The sequence below is a fragment of the Salmo trutta genome, chromosome 9 (genome assembly GCF_901001165.1).
Source record: "Salmo trutta chromosome 9, fSalTru1.1, whole genome shotgun sequence".
NCBI lineage: Eukaryota > Metazoa > Chordata > Actinopteri > Salmoniformes > Salmonidae > Salmo > Salmo trutta.
Window position 1 is genome coordinate 29,343,553 of NC_042965.1, and position 19,972 is coordinate 29,363,524.

A 19,972-nucleotide genomic window follows, 5' to 3' on the forward strand; every position below is an offset into this window, starting at 1 on the left:
AAGAAGTGGGAGTTTTGTTTTGTCAATGTACTATTTTTATTTTGGTGAATTAAGTTAGTTTCACAATCAGGTATGGATTTTTTTTTGTACCTTGTTTTGGTTTCAACCCGTCCAGTTGGTGGCGGCAATACAACTTTTGAGGTAGTAGTCCGCCATAAAACCCACAGAAGAAGAAGAGGAGTGGCACGCACGATTGAGTGGAGGGGCCCGTTTTAAAGGGAAGCCAATGTTGAGGTTCGTGGTGGGAATAGCGGGATCTGGGTTATGTATATAGTGGTTTTCATTATATGTGCTACTGTTGTGGACGTTTAACTTGTATGCGGTGTCAAAACTAGCCAGTCAGGCACCGCTAGCACCCCACTATTTTGTTCAGTTGTCCAGCCCGCCAGCTAGCTACTTGCTTTGGAGAAAATAATAATTATTTAGCCAGCATAAACCAGCTGTCTGTCAGTGAACACACTTTACCGCCGCGTTACTGGTACCCAACCCCGCTTTAACTTGTTAGCTAGTAGCAGTGTTGACTAGTTAGCTTACGTTCGTTTGCGTATGGACTAACGTTGGTTAGCGAAACAAGATGCTATGTCGTTAGCTAACTAGGAGGAACGATGTAACGTTAATAGGATCAAATGCATTAACTACTGTTGGTAGTTTGGTAATGCATTTGATCCTACGGTAGGTGGCTAGTTTACCTGTCATACTTGCAGGGTGTACTGCCAACCATTTGAGACTAGCTTTAATTAGCTAGCTAGTGGTTAGCTAACGTTGGCTTGATTGCTGGCTAACAGCCGGTGTTCTGACAATGATAATCTGATCATCCATGCAAGCCACAGTGCAACAATGGATCATAGCTACTCAGTTTCAACATCAGTCTGCTAGATAACCCAATTATTGTTGCTTGCTGCAGTTGGACCTCAAATGAATTAGCCTAGCACGATAGAGAGGGACCCCTGCCCTAGCCAAGTCCGATGCTTCAGTAACAGTGGGGGTTGGGCGTTCAAATCCCGGAGCTCTGTAGCTGAAACATCTGTCAATGTGAGACTTGAGAAGAGATATCCAGCTAAATGGGGAAATTGATCAAGCCTAGACAGGAAATATTCTGTCATGAACCTCTCCATTATCTCTTCCCTGTGTAAATGTATCAGGAAACAATGGCCTCTCACATTTGTCACCGAGATGAGCGCTCAGTATCTCTACCGCCCCCCACATTGTATAAAATATACTGTATTACAGTACTACTTGAAAACTAAACTACCCCTTTAACCTAAGTCTTAGTCTGTTTTCTAATGTGATCATGGAAAACCAAGAGCTTGTTTTAGTTGCTGTGTGATCATTCTTAGTTCATTCTAATCCCTGTGAGTCTGAGCGAAGGTTGAAACTGTACAGGCCTAAACTGCACACTATGCAAAATGACACTGCTTATGTCAGTCAACACACTCATTTTAGTATAGCAATGACCAATCAGATTTTGTTTTCTTCTGTAGGTTATACTGACAGGGTGATTTTGACAGAGCGTTGGTCCAGTAATCGAAAGGTCGCTGGTTCGAATCCCTGAGCCGACTAGGTGAACAATCTGTTGTGTTCTCGAGCAAGCCACTTAACCTTAATTGCTCCTGTAAGTCACTCTGAATAAGGGTGTCTGCTAAATTAAGAAACTGTTAAATCTTATTGTGGTGTGATTTTTCCTAGACTAAGGATACCTGATTTTAGAATTCCTGATGTCTGACATTTTTTTCAGGCAACTAAAGAAAGTGAAGTCACCCTACTGAAAAAGAAACTACAAATACTATGCCTAATTGTTCTTTCTCCCTTGCCCCTCTTTTCTCCTCTGCTCACATTTGGCCTTTTGTTCCACTCTCTCTCCCTGCTCTGTGGTAAAGACAGCTGCTGGTTGCAGGCATCGAGCGGCATAACACAAGCAGTGTGCCATCCCCCCGTCCTCCTCTCATGCCCCCCATGTCTGTCCTCCCTGCCTGTTAGTGTCCCCACCTTGTCCCCTCTGTCTGCCTTGTCCAGCCTGAAGCCCTTCTCTCCCTCATGCTTTGAACAAAGACGGCACACTGCGAGTCCAATGACTGCCTGGATCGTCTTGCCTGTCAGCCTCTCTGCCTTCTCCATCACAGGAATATGGATAGTGTGAGTTCTCAAATACTAGGCTCCAGTTACATTTGTCTTCCTTACTAAGGGTGTACTACAAAGTGATTGACAGAGAAACATTGATATCTGGTTTCTTGGACACTGAAGTAAGGACACAGATTAAGCCCAGTCCTGGGTTTAAAAAAGCATGCTTAATGGAGAATCTACATTTTTTTTTTGTCCAGGACTAGGCTTAATATATGTCCAGGACTAGTCTTAATATATGTCCAGGAATCCAGTCCATAATGTTGTGATTTTAAGTCATTGATGTGTTTGTTTTCCCCCACAGCTACGCCATGGCTGTGATGAATCATCACGTTTGTCCTGTGGAGAACTGGTGAGTGACCCTTCAGTGAGTTTCATATTAAACTTTGTGGGAATAAAGAAGACCCAGTTTTGTCTTTGGATTTATAGCCTACATTGACTTGATTCTACAGTATATCATCTGCTTGACTGAACAAAAAAGGGCTAATTCCCTCCCAAAATTGTGTCTTGTGTGCAGGTCCTACAATGTGACATGTACAGAGGAGATGGCCAGGCCAGGCTTCCCTAAGACGTGTTGCACCATACAGGACATCCCACTAATCAGGTCTCACATTCCTTCGTTCGCTTGCTCTCTCTCACCTTTCATGCTGACCACACCTGCTGCGTTTTGTGCGTGAGCATTGCAAAATGATGTACACGTGTTCAGTTATTTCATCAAAACTGCTTGTGCGCATCAATGCGTGTTAGCGTAGCTAGGCGCTAAAATAGACACTTGACGCACTGCAAGTCCTGCATCTCCCATCTCCTCATTGGTTTATAGGAGCATATACAGTGAGGGAAAATGTATAACATTTTTGACATGTGTTTTTCTGGATTTTTATGTTCTGTCTCTCACTGTTCAAATAAACCTACCATTTAAAATTATAGACTGATCATTTCTTTGTCAGTGGGCAAACGTACAAAATCAGCAGGGGATCAAATACTTTTTTCCCCTCACTGTACATGTGGGTGATTGAAAGATGAATGAGGTCAACACTCCAGTCCGGTTGGTTGCAGTAGTGCATCTTAAAGTTGGTTGCCAACCTAAACTAAGTTTTCCATTTTAATCTGTGAATTAATTGTCACAGTATAGAACACACAATGTTGTCACTCAAAATGGGCCGATACTCTACAACGGTCCAGCAAAAAAGTGTACATTTCAGGTAAAATAACTAGCCAATATTTTTATCCCAGGACAAATTAGCTAGCAACAGCAAGCTAGCTAGCTAAATGTCCATGAATGTTTTAATGTGTTTTTTGACCTTTCCCCAAATTAATATAGTTGGTTCAGAGTTAATTTTGAAATTTCAACTTGCGTGTCCTGATTGCACCTGGTGGGGATAGACAAACTCAACATGCACACGCATGAAGCTGGTTTGGTCATGTAACCGGTATGGGAGTTGATCAATGTTTTGTTTGTTTTCAAGTTCTTTGTGGGTCTGTGGGAAATATGTATCTCTAATGTGGTCATGCATTTGGTAGGAGGTTAAGAAGTGCAGCTCAGTGTCCACCTCATTTTGTGGGCACAGAGGCAGACCTGCTCTGTAGAGAAGACGGGCTATGGCGGCTTCTCTCAATAGCAAGGCTATGCTCACTGAGTCTACATAGTCAATAATTCTATTTTGTCAGTCAGTGGTCAGGTATTGTGTATTTTGTTTACAGTCAAATAGCATTAGTTTGCTCTGTTCTTTCCAGTATGTCAGTTTTCTTTTTGCCGCCTTATAATTTGGTTGGGTCTAATTGTGTTGCTGTCCTGGAGCTTTGTGGGGTCTGTTTGTGTTTTTGAACAGAGCCCCGGAACCAGCTGGCTGACGGGACTCTTCTCTAGGTTCATCTCTCTGTAGGTGATGGTTTTGTCATAGGATGTGAGCATCGCTTCCTTTTAGATTGTTGTGGAATTTAAGATATATTTTCTGGATTTTGTTAACTAGTGGGTGAAGTCCGAATTCTGCTCTGTATACATTGTGTTGTACACAAGTGTATTTTTGCAGAATTCTGCATGTAGTCTCAATTGGGTGTTTGTGCCATTTTTTTTTTTTGTGAGTTATTGGTTGGTGAGTGGACCACAGACCTCACAACCATAGAGGGCGTGTATAGAGTGCAGTGATGTGTCCTATAAGGAGCATTGGTGGCAAATCAGATGGCCTAAAGGTAAAGAACATCTAGCCGCTCGAGAGCACACTTACCTGCCGATTTATACATTACGTCTCCGTATTCTAGTATGGGTAGGATGGTCATCTTTATCAGGGTTAGTTTGACAGCTGGGGTGAAAGAGGAGCGGTTACGATAGAGGAAACCAAGTCTAGATTTAACTTTAGCCTGCAGCTTTAATATGTGCTGAGAGAAGGACAGTGTACCGTCTAGCCATACTCCCAAGTACTTGTATGAGGTGACTATCTCAAGCTCTAAACCCTCAGAGGTAGTAATAACACCTGTGGGAAGAGGAACATTCTTCTTACCAAACCACATGACCTTTGTTTTGGATGTGTTAAGGGCAGAGAAAGCTTGTTGGACACTAAAAGCTTTGTCATAGAGCATTTAACACAAAATCCAGGGAGGGGCCAGCTGAGTATAAGACTGTATCACCTGCATATAAATGGATGAGGGAGCTCCCTACTGCCTGAGCTATGTTGTTGATGTAAATTGAGAAGAGTGTGGGGCCTAGGATTGAGCCTTTGGGTACACCCTTGGTGACAGGCAGTGGCTGAGACAGCAGATGTTCTGACAGCAGTAGTTAGCAAACCAGGCCAAAGACCCCTCAGAGACATCAAAAGCTTTGGCCAAGTCAATAAAAATAGCAGCACAACATTGCTTAGAATCAAGGGAAATGGTGACATCATTGAGGACCTTTAAGGTTGCAGTGACACATCCATAACCTGAGCGGAAACTAGATTGCATACCAGAGAGAATACTATAGACATCAAGAAAGCCAGTCAGATAAACAGGGCAAAATAGAAATAAGCCTATTACAGTTAGGATCAGCTTGATCTCCCCCTTTTAAATAAAGGATGAACCATGGCTGCCTTCCAAGCAATGGGAACCTCCCCAGAAAGGAGAGACGGGCTTAGCGATGATAGGGGCAGCAACCTTAAAGAAGGGTCTAAACCATCGGACCCAGATGTTTTTTTGGGGGGTCAAGTTTAAGGAGCTCTTTTAGCACTTCGGACTCCGTGACCGTCTGCAGGGAGAAACTTTGTAGCGGGGCAGGGGAAAAAGAGGGAGAAGCATTGGGTCTAGTCGAATTAGAAGGGGTGGGAGATGAGGAAATGTTGGACGGGCAAGGAGGCATGGCTGAGTCAAATAAGAATCCTGACTTAATGACGTGGTGATTAAAGAGCTCAGCCATGTGCTTCTTGTCAGTAACAACCACATCAACATTAAGGGACATGGGCAGCTGTGAGGAGGAGGGCTTATTCTCCAGGTCTTTAACCGTTTACCAGAACTTCTTGGGGTTAGACCGACGGAGAGAGAGAACTTCTCCTTTAAGTAGCCGGAGTGCACTTATTACTAATATGCCTGAACGAGAGCCAGTCAGCCTAAGTATGCGTATGCCAAGCCTTTCGCTAAATGCAATTCTTGAGGTGGAGTAACTCTGCAAGATCACAGTCAAACCAGGGGCTGAACCTGTTTTTAATTTTCTTTATGTGGGTGTGCTTGTTAACAATACCACTGAAAATGGTTGTCCTGGCTAGTGGACCTTTTTTGGTACACCATTATTTTTGTCTTCCTGAGATTTACTGTCAGGGCCAGAATCTGTGCAGAAGCTTAGGTGCTGCTGTAGGCCCTTCTTGGTTGGGGACTGACACACCAGATATTCTGCAAACAGACATTTGATTTCCGAATCTAGTAGGGTAAGGCTGCAGAGTGTTCTCGACAATTCATTGATATTCAGTGCATTCGGAAAGTATTTAGACCCATTGGCCTGTTTCCACATTTTGTTACGTTAGTCTTAATCTAAAATGGATTAAATCGTTTCTCAATCTACACACAATACCCCATAATGACCAAGCAAAAACTGGTTCTAAGATATGTATTAAATAAAAAATATCACATTTACATAAGTATTCAGACCCTTTACTCAGTACTTTGTTGAAGCACTTTTGGCGGTGATTACAGCCTTGAGTCTTCTTGGGTATGACACTACAAGCTTGGCACACTTGTATTTGGAGTTTCTCCCATTCTTCTCTGCAGGTCCTCTCAAGCTCTGTCAGGTTGGATGGGAGTGTCGCTGCAGGTCTCTCCAGAGATGTTCTGTCTGGGCCACTCAAGGACATTCAGAGACTTGTCCTGAAGCCATTCCTGCATTGTCTTGGCTGTGTGCTTAGGGTCGTTGTCCTGTTGAAAGGTGAACCTTTGCCCCAGTCTGAGGTCCTGAGCACTCTGGAGCAGGTCTTCATCAAGGATCTCTCTGTACTTTGCTCCGTTCAACTTTCCCTCGATCCTGCTGCTGAAAAACATCCCCACGGCATGATGCTGCCATCACCATGCTTCACCGTAGGGATGGTGTCAGGTTTCTTCCAGACGTGACGTTTAGCATTCAGGCCAAAGAGTTCAATCTTGGTTTCATCAGACCAGAGAATCTTGTTTCTCATGGTCTGAGAGTCTTTAGGTTCCTTTTGGCAAACTCCAAGGGGGCTGTCATGTGCCTTTTACTGAGGAGTGGCTTCAGTCTGGCCGCTCTACCATACAATCCTGATTGGTGGAGTGCTGCGGAGATGGTTGTCCTTCTGGAAGGTTCTCCACAGAGGAACTCTGGAGCTCTGTCAGAGTGACCATCGGGTTCTTGGTCACCTCCCCAAGGCCTTTCTCCCCTGATTGCGCAGCTTGGCTGAGCGGCCAGCTCTAGGAAGAGTCTTGGTGGTTTCAAACTTATCCATTTAATGATGGAGGTCATTGTGTTCTTGGACCTTCAATGCTTCAAAAGAAATGTTACCCTTCCCTAGATCTGTGCCTCACAATCCTGTCTCTTAGCTCTATGGACAATTCCTTTGACCTCATGGCTTTGTTTTTGTTCTGACATGCACTGTCAATTGTGGGACCTTTTTATATAGACAGGTGTGTGCCTATCCAAATCATGTCCAATCAATTGAATTTACCACAGGTGGACTCCAATCAAGTTCTCAAAACATCTCAAGGATGATCAATGTGAACAGGATGCACCAGAGCTCAATTTCGAGTCTCCTAGCAAAGGGTCTGAATACTTACGTAATTACATTTTCAAAAATGTATTAATGCTTATTTTCTATTACAGCATATTGGATGACTCATTCATTTCCATCCACCGAGCTCAAAATGACATCGATAGGTTTAGGCTACTACATGGTACTCGAATTTTCCCTATACCCATCAAGAGGTTGCTACAACATAGCCAATGAAAAGTTTACAACGTCTGTGCACAGGTTGAGAGAGAAACTTGAGTAATCAAGGTGACACAGTGACACTTTCAATACTGCCTTGCACACTCTTGCCTGCATCTAGCTGATCTAGGGTGTAATCATTAGTCCAAAAGTTGCAAACGAGAGTTTCTATTGGACAAATTCAGATATGTTTATCCCAGTTTTGTTACTTTGTTCAACTATTGTCTTTCTCTTTGAGTCAACATGCATTGCAGTGCTAGATAGCTTCAGCTTAGACTTTCAGTACTACATTCATTCTCTGATCCTTTGATTTGGGTGGATGTCATTTCATGCTACAAGATCTCTGATGGGCTCAGACATCCTCCGGAAGTTGTCATAATTACTGTGGAAGGGCAGTGAGAACCATGAGCCTCCTAGGTTTTGTATTTACAGTTGAAGTCGGAAGTTTACATACATACACTTAGGTTGGAGTCATTAAAACTCGTTTTTCAACCACTCCACAAATTTCTTGTTAACAAACTATAGTTTTGGCAAGTCGGTTAGGACATCTACTTTGTGCATGACACAAGTAATTTTTCCAACAATTGTTTACAGACAGATTATTCCACTTATAATACACAATTCCAGTGGGTCAGAATTTTACATACACTAAGTTGACTGTCTTTAAACAGCTTTGAAAATTCCAGAAAATGATGTCATGGCTTTAGAAGCTTCTGATTAATTGGCATCATTTAGGTTAATTGGCATCATTTGAGTCAATTGGAGGTGTATCTGGATTTATTTCAAGGCCTACCTTCAAACTCAGTGCCTCTTTGCTTGACATCATGGGAAAATCAAAAGAAATCAGCCAAGACCTCAAAAAAATTGTCGACCTCCACAAGTCTGATTCATCCTTGGGAGCAATTTCCAAATGCCTGAAGGTACCACGTTCATCTGTACAAACAATAGTACGCAAGTATAAAAACAATGGGACCACGCTACCGTCATACCGCTTAGGAAGGAGACGCGTTCTGTCTCCTAGAGGTGAACGTACTTTGGTGCGAAAAGTGCAACTCAATCCCAGAACAACAGCAAAGGACCTTGTGAAGATGCTGGAGGAAAACGGTAGAAAAGTATCTATATCCACAGTAAAACGAGTCCTATATCGATATAACTTGAAATGCAGCTCAGCAAGGAAGAAGCCACTGCTCCAAAACCGCCATAAAAAAGACTACGGTTTGCAACTCTACATGGGGACAAAAAATGTCCTCTGGTCTGATGAAACAAAAATAGAACTGTTTGGCCATAATGACCATTGTTATGTTTGGAGGAAAAAGGGGGAGGCTTGCAAGCCTGAAGAACACCATCCCAACCTTGAAGCACGGAGGTGGCAGCATCGTGTTGTGGGGGTGCTTTGCTGCAGGAGGGACTGGTGCACTTCACAAAATAGATGGCATCATGAGGCAGGAAAATTATGTTGAAATATTGAAGCAACATCCCAAGACATCAGTCAGGATGTTAAAGCTTGGTCGCAAATGGGTCTTCCAAATGGACAATGACCCCAAGCATACTTCCAAAATTGTGGCAAAATGGCTTCAGGACAACAAGGTTAAGGTATTGGAGTGGCCATCACAAAGCCCTGGCCTCAATCCCATAGAAAATTTGTGGGCAGAACTGAAAAAGTGTGTGTGAGCAAAGAGGCCTACAAACCTGACTCAGTTACACCAGCTCTTTCACATTCTGAAAATAAAGTGGTGATCCTCTTTCACATTCTTAAAATAAAGTGGTGATCCTAACTGACCTAAGACAGGGAATTTTTACTTGGATTAAATGTCAGGAATTGTGAAAGAGTTTAAATGTATTTGGCTAAGGTGTATGTAAGCTTCGGACTTCAACTGTAAGTCAATGTACCCAGAGGATGGAAACTAGCTATCCTCCGGCTACACCATAGTGCTACCCTACAGTGTTGTTGAGGTAACGAAGACGTACATTGCAGAACAGTGTGTTTTTAATGAATGATTTGGTGACGTGACTTTATATTTAGTTAAAAATAAATCACTAAAATGTTTCTGAAATTCACTGAGAAGGATGGTCCTCCTGTGAGGAGCCTCCACTGTTGTAGATGAATGGGAGGAGATGGGTTAAAGAAAGATTTTTAAGCATTGAGATATGGATTGTGTATGTGTGCCATTTAGAAGATGAATGGGCAAGACAAAAGATTTAAGTGCCTTTTGAATGAGGTATGATAGTAGGTGCCAAGTGCACCGGTTTGTGTCAAGAACTGCAACGCTGCTGTTTTTTTAAAGTTTTTTTTTTACGCTCAATAGTTTCCCATGCGTATCAAGAATGGTCCACCACCCAAAGGACATACAGGTAACTTGACAAAACTGTAGGAAGCAATGGAGTCAACATGGGCCAGTATCCCTATGGAACACTTTCGACACCTTGTAGTCCATGCCCAGATTAATTGAGGCTGTTCTGAGGGCAAAAGGGGGTGCAACTCAATGTTGGGTAGGTGTTCCTAATGTTTTGTACACTCAGTGTAAGAGGGTGGGGCTCAAGCTGCATCCCTGTCTCACCCCCTGGCCCTGAAGAAAGATGTTTATTGACAATTTTAACTGCACACTTGTTTGTGTACATGGATTTTATAATGCCATGTTTTCCCCCAACACTGCTTTCCATCAATTTGTATAGCAGACCCTCATGCCAAATTGATTCTAAAGCTTTTTTTGAAATCAACCAAGCATGAGAAGACTGCTTTTGTTTGTCAATAAGGGTCTCTCTCGCGCTTCCTCCCTCTCTCTCTTGCTCTCTGATAATACACTCATCTACAGTCTTGTAACCATACCAGAAGAGAAATGGTGAAATAGTAACAACCTTGTCATGCATGCCTTTTCCTAACATTTTAATCATGGTCATAATATAGGCCTAGTCAACTTGTGAGTGGATTCCTTATGCGTTTTGGGTGACATGTTGTTTCCTCCCTCTTGTGTCTCGTACAGTAAATGTGGCTCCTTCCCCCCTGAGAGCTGTCTGTTCAGTCTGATCGGGAACGTCGGAGGCTTCATGGGTAAGAAGAGCCTCTTCTCCATCCCAAATGGCAAACTATTCACGATTTAGTGTACTATTTTTGACCTGGGCCCATAGTGCACTACTTTTGAACAGAGACCTATGTTGGGATTAATATGGTGTCATTTGGGATGCAGCCCTCTTCTGTCATCACTGACAATAAGCTGTGCCCTTTGTATCACCCATCAGTGATGTATTGGAGGTCAAAGGAAAAATCCACCCAAAACCACTCATTCCTTTAATTTACAGTGTTAAATAACACTTTTTTTTTGGCGAACAAATGTTTCATTTTGCTGTTATAAGTTTGGTAGTAAAATGGTTGTGACAATCTGTAGCAGCTCAAGCCTACTACAAAATCCACAATGCAATGATTGCTCTATGGGCTGGCTGGCTGGCTAGGTAGCTAGCTAGCTAACGTAGCTTCATGCAATAAAACCAAAGACATTATCAGCATGTAACGTAGGTAGTTAGTGCAGTTTGACTTTACCGCAATAAATTTAGGACTCTACAATCTCACCATGTTCAACCTGCAGATTGATGTGCCTCAGAGTGGAGTCTAACATTCGGAACGGCAGAAACTTTGCCCATGCTACGTCAATGGGCGCTCGCTGAAACCCAACATTAGCACGAATTTCTGCAACAAGTACAACATTACAAATCTTTTCTCAGATGTGAGATAATTAACTTGCCATCTGGATGGTCTTCAGAGATTAGATTTGAGGGTAGCTGAAGGATGGGATTAAAAACAAAATATGACTATTGTAAAATGCATTGTCTGTAAAATGTATGTAGAAGCCTAAGTGTTGTTGTCCATTATTTTACTCTAATTAGGGGAGGGGTGGTAAGGTTAGGAGAAAATAAAGGAAAATTATAACAAAAAGTGTATATACAGTACCAGTCTCAATGTGGGACACCTACTTATTCAAGGGTTTTTCTCTTTTTACTATTCTGCATTGTAGAATAATAGACATATAAACTTTGAAATAACACATGGAATCAGGTAGTAACCAAAAAAGTGTTAAACAAATCAAAATATATTTGAGATTCTTCAAAATAGCCACCCTTTGCCTTGATGACAGCTTTGCACTTGGCCTTCTCTCAACCAGCTTTACCTGGAATGCTTTTCCAACTGTCTTGAAGGGTTCCTACATATGCTGAGCACTTGTTGGCTGCTTTTCCTTCACTTTGCGGTCCAACTCATCCCAAAACATCTCATTTGGGTTGAGGTTGGGTGACTTTGTGGAGGCTAGGTTATCTGATGCAGCACTCCATCACTCTCCTTCTTGGTCAAATAGCCTTTACACAACCTGGAGGTGTGTTGGGTCATTGTCCTGTTGAAAAACAAATGATAGTCCCACTAAGCGCAAACCAGATGGGTTGGCGTAACGCTGCAGAATGCTGTTAGCCATGCTGATTAAGTATGCCTTGAATTTTAAATAAATCACTGACAGTGTCATTAGCAAAGCATCCCCACACCATCAAACCTCCATGCTTCACGGTGGGAACTACACATGCAGAGATCATCCATTCGCCTACTCTGCGTTTCAAAGACACGGCGGTTGGAACCAAAAATCTAATTTTGACTCATCAGACCAAAGGACAGATTTCCACCAGTCTAATGTCCATTGCTCATGTTTCTTGGCCCAAGAAAGTCTCTTCTTATTGGTGTCCTTTAGTAGTGGTTTCTTTGCAGCAATTAAACCATGAAGGCCTGATTCACGCAGTCTCCTCTGAACAGTTGATGTTGTCTGTTACGTGTTGTCTGTTACTTGAACTCTGAAGCATTTATTTGGGCTGCAATTTCTGAGGCTGGTAACTCTAATGAACTTATCCTCTGCAGCAGATGTAACTCTGGGTCTTCCTTTCCTGTAATGGTCCTCAGAGCCAGTTTCATCATAGCGCTTGAGGGTTTTTGCTATTGCACTTGAAGAAACTATCAAAGTTCTTAATTTTCTGAATTGACTGAACTTCATGCCTTTAAGAAATGATGGACTGTCATTTCTTCTCTTTGCTTATTTGAGCTGTTCTTGCCATAATATGGACTTGGTCTTAGCCCTATTTGGTAAATCTTCTGTATACCACTCCTACCTTGTCACAGCAAAATTGATTGGCTCAAACACATTAAGAAGGAAAGCAATTCCACAAATTAACTTTTACAAGGCACACCTGTTAATTGAAATGCATTCCAGGTGACTATCTCATGAAGCTGATTGAGAGAATGCCAAGAGTGTGCAAAGCTGTCAAGGCATAGGGGGACTACTTTGAAGAGTTTAAAATATATTTTGATTTGTTTAACACTTTCCGTATGTGTCATTTTTGGCATCTTCACTATTCTACAATGTAAAAAAGGAAAGCCCTTGAATGAGTGTGTCCAAACTGGTACTGTGAATGGGGGATTTGAAATGATGCAGACAATTACGTTGCATATAGATTATAGTTTACATCAATATTAAAGCTGATCTACCCCCTAGAAAAAAATTACTTGACATCTGTAGTGTCGTATAGCTTTAGAATCGTGACAATACGTACTTTCAAGGAAAATAGCACTTTTTTTACATATACACTGACTTTGAGAAGGGATTGCATGATGATTAGCTTAGCAACCGCGTGACGCAGCATGACAACATAAAAGCGATTGGTCGACAGTCTGCTGGGTGGGCGTAATATTTTTTTTTTTTATCTCAGTAGGAATATCGCCAAAATATGATCATTGGCTCATTCGAGAGGTTGGTTGTTTGTGCAACAGTGCAGATAATACTTTTGCTGTGTCATGGTGATAATGATCTGAAGGTGGTGATTTAAATACCTAGAATGTATATTTATCCGTTTTTTTTTGTCATTGGTGTTAAGAAATATCACCTCACATAATCTCCTTTTTAGTACATTATCACCATGACACAGCAAATGGGTGCTGAGTCCACAGGTATAATGTGAACTTTTATCAAAACAAATATTTAAAAGAATTTCCTATATAGGCCTAACTGATCTTGTCTGCCTGTCTAGATGGATTTATATAGCAAATCGGTGTATGCCACTAGTCAGCAGTATGTGCAGAAGGGCTTGAAATGGGCTCTGGTCTTCAATCAATAATGCATGTGGCCTTTCCGCCATTATTGCCATCCCCTTTTATCATCCATGACCTTTCTCCATTACTTCCTGTTCTGTCTTATTTATCACCACTCACTCTGCTGCCGTTGTCTGCGCTCCTCTTCATCCCATCTCTCTTGCTCTCCCCCCAGTGGTGATGGTGTGCCTTCTGCGCTATGCCCAGGTGATTGAGCACAGCCACGGTTGCTGGATTAACACCAACGCCCTGTTGTCTGGCTGCACCAACGCTGTAGGACTGGTCATGGTGGGAAACTTCCAGGTGATTCACTCCAATTCTTCTCTAGACATACAGTACATCTTGATTCCATATCTCTGCTACCAGTCCCTCTCCAGCTGTGACTGTATTATCCCAATGACTTGATGTCAATTAAACCCCACCATGATTTTTCATTTTGGTCTTTTAGCAGACACTCTTATCCAGAGCAACTTACAGTTTTGTCAATTATCAAGTGGTGGCTATATTCTCCTGCTGATTCCCTGTGTTGTCTAATATGTGTCTATTGGTTAAAAACAAGGGGTGTGGGTGGGCAGGAGTGGGTGTTACAGGCTTTGGTTTTTCTATTTATGTTTTGAGGTTGGACTTTAGCACGTATAGCTCGTTAGCACATGGTGTCACCTCATCAGTCAGTATGTTACATCTGTGCTGGTTGCTATCCCATTAGTGGGAAGGTGTTTCACCTGTGTTGGCCAAGGTGCTATTTAGGAGTGGCTGGCCCTGTGCTCCAGGCGAGCTTGAGAGATGTTGGGGAGAGCTACACTTCATGTAAGCTGAGGTGTGGTTTTGAAAGAAGCCTGAGTTTTGGTGTTTTTTTGTTTTGCTCCATATTCTTTTTACTCCCTATCCTGTTTTATTTTATTTTTTTTGTCTTTTTGGAGGCAAACCTAGTGGGCATCCATGGTGGGTGTCTTTTTAAAAAAAAATTTTTTATAACCCCTTACTAGTGGGTTTGCCAACTCAGTGTGCACCCACATGGGTGCCTTTCAGAACCCGTTTCTGTTTTGGTTGTTAGTTATTTTCTTTGTTAGCTCCCTTTTGTTGTGAGCGACGTTTGTGAGTTTGTCTTGTGGGCGGGTTCAGGGGGACAAGCAATGGAATTTGGGTATTCGGAGCGGCTTCACTTGTATATAAAAATGTATGTTTTCAATCTCAAAAAAATAAATAAATGGATTAACATGTTTTACCCCCCTCCCTGGGCAGGTTGACCATGCCAAGTCTCTGCACTACGTTGGCGCGGGCGTGGCATTCCCTGCGGGTCTGCTCTTCGTGTGCCTGCAGTGTGTTCTCACCTACCGGATGGCCATTACCGCCCTCGACTACTGGATGGCACACGTCCGCGTGGCGCTGGCCGCAGGAGCCCTGGTCTCACTTGTCCTTAGTATCCTTCTGGACTCGCTGGGATTGGTGGAGGGGTGGGGGTAGGTTACTAGATATTGGTCATAATGGATTCCACCATTTAATAAAAGGTGACTGATCATGTCACCATAGCGTCATGTAATTTCAATCAAACACAGTTGATGTGTAATTTCTCTTCTGTATTGAAGCCTTGCAATGGCTAGTCTGTGAAACCGCGTAAGCGGTAGTCTAGTTCCTGTCAGTCGTCTGTGATGAATGGGGCTCTGGACAAAAGTAGTACACTACATAGTGTAGTGACGTGACTTTCATTAATGGGATGACAGTTGATTCGACAAATAACAATGTTTAATTGTTACCCAAAATATTAAATTGATCAATTAACTATTAACTCATTAGGAATTTGGGGCACCACGGAAGAAGTTGTTTACAGAGTTACCATCTCCCGAATGAAACTCAATTTGTGTTATATCGATAAGTTATTAATCATTACTTCATATTAGTCTCATTCTGAACGTTGCAGACTTCTTGAATCTGCACAAACCCAAGTCTTACTGATCATTCTGTACCACACATTGATTTGATTTATTTACTAACTAAATGATAACGCAGGATATACACGCACGGGTTATTGATTAGAAACTTAATACGATGAAAATGGATCCCTAGCGGACTAACACAATATGACACTTGTTAAAAAAGATAGAGTTAAGGCGAGACAACACTTGGATTTATTTGGAAACTATGCTCACAGTAATCCTAATACCTTGCCCCGAACTGCCACCCGTTTTGGGTAAGCAGTAATGCATGTATTTACATGTTGAATGTCTTCCTTTGACTTGTATCTCTGTTGGACCCAGGCCTTAAAGGGTTCGATTGGGCCTTCTCCTTAGTTTGTAAGTGTAACGCTCTAATTGTCCACAAGAGGTCACACTGTCCTTCTCCTTAGTTGTCTGTTTACTTTCACTCGTTCTGGAAGAGTGGTCTTCTGAGGACAGCTAATCAGCTGTGTCGATGATCCCCAGAGTTGTGATGAGAGCAGTGTAGTTGACGATGATTTGAAGAGAATAACCGGATGGTCCTACTTAAATTCACTTTCTTAGATACAGTACTTACAACAGCTACTCAACTGTAACATTGATTGTTAGAGGCTACTTTGTTGTCTTCAACTCGTGTTGATTTTCAGGGTCGTGACCCAATGGAGACCTAGCTGCAGCTTGAGTCCTAGTCTGGTATGTTAATTCTTAACTCAGTCTTTTATACACAATGTTAAAAAGGAGCATTTCCGTCATACTGACACGCTCTCTGAGCTCCCTCGGGCGTGGCTAGTTATGGGCCAAAACAACATCAAAAACGATGATCTCCTTAGAAAACTAGTCACATTCCTATCTTAACAAAAATATTCTCTTCATCCTTTATTTCCTACACAACGTAAAGGATGTAAACCTGATATACACAGTGTGAAAGCTCTTCAAGTTACAATATTTTTGTTATATCGCTTTTGTACCTTTCTTTTAATGATAGACATTCATTTCCCATATTCCATCTCATCATTCTCCACATTTGGATGTTGAAATGTATTGTCCCAGTGTTCACTTTTGGACGTTAGTTTTTGGGTGGCAAAATGTCCCTGTAACAGAGACATTCCAATCCCCCATACTAGAGACCAAAAAGAGTCGTCTGGTGCATAGAATTTACGATTTGGTGTGAGGTGTCATAAAACCCCCAAACCAATCCCTTCTCCCCTCTGCGGGTGAGAGGGATCTGTAGAAGTTGCTCCATTGTAACCTGATCTTTGGGTCGTCACAGGAGAGTCATGACAGAGTGCCATTTGGGACACATCCATAGATGTATTGATGTGGCCTTTCTTCCTCCATCGATGGGGCTGTTGCATCTCCTTAACTCTTTCCCAGGTGGTATCTTCTTCATCCACGAGAGCTTTGTTCTCCAGCACGCAGCAGCCATCTGCGAGTGGGTCTTTACCGTGGACATCCTTGTCTTCTACGGCACCTTCACCTACGAGTTTGGCACGGTCACCAACGACACCATGATGGTTGGCCTGCAGCAGACCCACCACCACTCGGGGGTCATGATGGGCGGCACAGCCGGGGCCATGTCGCTGAGCATGGGAGCCAAGGGCCTAAAGTCCCCTGGAGGAAGCAGCACATCCACCCATCTCAACTGCACCCCAGAGAGCATAGCCATGTTGTAGCTCTGCTGGGGTCAAGGAGATCACCACACAGGCAGCAGGGGTCAATGATGGCACTGGCCAGCCAGAGGGAGGAGACAAGACATTGAAAATCACAAGATATGATTGACACACCGGGTCGGTATTGCTGTATTGGGTTTTTGTGTTTTAATAAGCCATCCGCTTCTCCACTACGGTCGAATTTCCTTCGCTTCACACTTACACAAAGAATAAATATCTGGGATGATGAGGGGCGATGATGCTGTGACTGTTTCCAAGATGGCTACTGGCCTCCCTGCACACTGTCATGATACCGTCTTTCTTAAAGATCAGTGTTTGAACGGTCACTGAGGCTTTTGCCAGTGTTCATCCTTGTCATGTTGGGATGACGGACACAAAATAAGGTTTATTTTATATGCCAACTTTTTGTTTTTTCTGCCACATTTTACAAACTTCCTCTACCTGGCCATGGCTTGTGGTGGGGCCCGGTCTCTCATGCCATTCAACTCTGCACGCTACAATTTGAATGAGAGAGTAGAGTGCGTCTTTGGATTGATCAGACTGAGTTTTTTTCTTTTGTCTACTCTGCCAATGTTAAAGCATCGTAATAGAAAATATTGAATGTTTGAGAAGTGGAACTATAGATTGTATACCGTTATGTACATGACAGTTCAGCCTGGCCTCAGAGCAATATGAAATGTACTAAACGTATTTCTGAGCACCTTCAAGATGTATGATGCCTACTAATGATTTAGTTACTTGACACACACTAAAGTAGGGAGGTTGGTCGAAGAGGATGGGTGGGCGTAACCCACGACAGACTAGCAAGCCAAAGGTTGCATGTTTTAGAAACGTCAGGGACAACTATAGCATTTTAGCTAACCCTGATTGTAAACGTAACCAAATCCACCTAACCTTTGTCATTCGTTCCCCTAACTGCCAATGTTAATTTTCCTTTTATGGTGCAACAAGCAACCTGGTCTCAAATAAAGATGTGCAATACTATACATCCTCCAAGATGTATGATAATTTATGTCTTCCAATTTGAATGCTATTGTACGACCGGGTAACACGTATGATACTATACGTCCTCTAATTTGTATCATATTGTACGACTGCTATTCCATTCATAATGTAGCTTAACATAATTGAGGTCTCAGATTTACATACAGAATAATACGATTAGCCCTGAGACCAAGTTGAACAGGTTGTACGCACACCTTTTTATTGATCAATCAAGTATAAATGAACTGTAGAAGGATTTGTGAAATTAGCAATGTCATTTGGCAAGAACATTTACACATTTTGTGCACACTACCTGCCCAAGACCTCTAATAGCTGCCTCAAAAGGGCAAGTGATATGACTTGATTTCTTATTGTTTAAAATGATAGCTCTGTTTAGTTTTTATATTAGTTTTCCCTAGATAGCATTTTATAGATGTATGAAATGCAATGTACATCTATCTAGCTAACAGAATGCTCACACAAACCTGCTGGTCTCTTCTGCCCCTCTTTTACTGGGGCAACCTGTGCGTCTCAATCACTCTTGCTTGATTTGTTTTATATTGCCTATTCATGTTGCCTCTGAATTTCTCTCACTTGTTACCTACTGGTTACATGGCTTGTTTTTTTATGAGGTCACCTTACTGTTTTCAATCTTTGTTTTGGTACGGTAATGGCCATTTCATCCGCCAAAGTGAAGTATCCCAGAGTAGTGGAGTTCTGCATTTTACGAGGTGTTTGAGACCTTTCTATGAATAGTTAAACACATTGCTCTTAATTTCTGATCTGCAGTTTTAGCTATAGTACAACATGTAATGTACACGATTATAAGTAAGTCAACTGATAGGCTACAATCACAGGTTGGTGGCACCTTAATTGGGGTGGGCGGGCTTGAGTGGAATGGTATCAAACATGGTTTCCAGGAGTTTGCCATTCCATTACTTCCGTTCCAGCCATTATGAGCCATCCTCCCCTCAGCAGCCTCCACTGGCTACAATCCATTTTGAAAGGTGCAAATATGACTCATTGAACTGTCCTATTTGGGGGGAAATATATATATATATAAATAATAGGGATATCTACTATTTCAAGTCAAATTTTATGTCACATGCTTTGTGAACAACCGGTATAGACTAACAGTGAAATGCTTACTTTACAGGCCCTTCCCAAAAATGCAGAGAGAAAGAAAATAGATGGATTCCAGGCTGGTTCCTTGGAAGCCAGATTTGGATACTGTGGGCAATACAATCTCCATAAGACTTCTCAAAGCCTGTTATTAATGTGCTGAGTGAGATACTGTACATGTTGAGATCACGGCATGTATTTATAGAGCGTCTCAGATAGAGGTCGACTGATTTATGATTTTTTTCAACGTCGACACCGATTTATTGGATGTCCAAAAAAAGCCAGTACTGAGTTTTTTTAATTTATTTTATAAATAATGACAATTACAACAATACTGAATGAACAATGAACACTTCTATTTTAAGTTAATATAATACATAAAATCTATTTGGTCTCAAATAAATAATGAAACATGCTCAATTTGGTTTAAATAATGCAAAAACACTGTGTTGGAGAAGGAAGTAAAAGTGCATTATGTGCCATGTAAAAAAGCTTAACGTTCAAGTTCCTTGCTCAAAACATGAGAACATATGAAAGCTGGTGGTTCAATATTCCCAGTTAAGAAGTTTTAGGTTGTAATTATTATAGGAATTAAGACGCGTCGACTATTTGTATTTCATATTCCTTTGACTATTG

The 19,972-nt window shown here is 42.0% G+C and overlaps 1 protein-coding gene across 8 annotated transcripts; it reads left to right on the plus strand.

The window, feature by feature from the left end:
• Nucleotides 1-139: 139 nt before the first annotated feature.
• Nucleotides 140-19,668, plus strand: LOC115200368 (transmembrane protein 150A). Of its 8 annotated transcripts, none has more exons than XM_029763384.1 (9): nt 154-234; nt 1,482-1,612; nt 1,878-2,133; nt 2,423-2,470; nt 2,636-2,722; nt 10,496-10,563; nt 13,802-13,929; nt 14,869-15,046; nt 16,935-19,388. In XM_029763384.1, the coding sequence occupies exons 3-9, from the start codon at nt 2,069-2,071 to the stop codon at nt 17,231-17,233; spliced, it is 873 nt and encodes a 290-aa protein (XP_029619244.1). In that variant the 5' UTR covers nt 154-234; nt 1,482-1,612; nt 1,878-2,068; the 3' UTR covers nt 17,234-19,388. The 8 variants fall into 8 exon arrangements, with proteins under 8 accessions (XP_029619246.1, XP_029619244.1, XP_029619243.1 ...); XM_029763383.1 differs by having other exon boundaries at nt 1,482-1,561; XM_029763385.1 differs by having other exon boundaries at nt 1,482-1,561; nt 1,882-2,133.
• The last annotated feature ends 304 nt before the right edge of the window (nt 19,669-19,972 follow it).

Excerpts from the sequence above, each read along its gene's own strand:
- LOC115200368 (XM_029763381.1), top strand. Across the intron at positions 2,471-2,635 it reads GTTTGTCCTGTGGAGAACTG|GTCCTACAATGTGACATGTA; the intron begins GTGAGTGACCCT and ends TCTTGTGTGCAG. Across the intron at positions 13,930-14,868 it reads TCATGGTGGGAAACTTCCAG|GTTGACCATGCCAAGTCTCT; the intron begins GTGATTCACTCC and ends CTCCCTGGGCAG.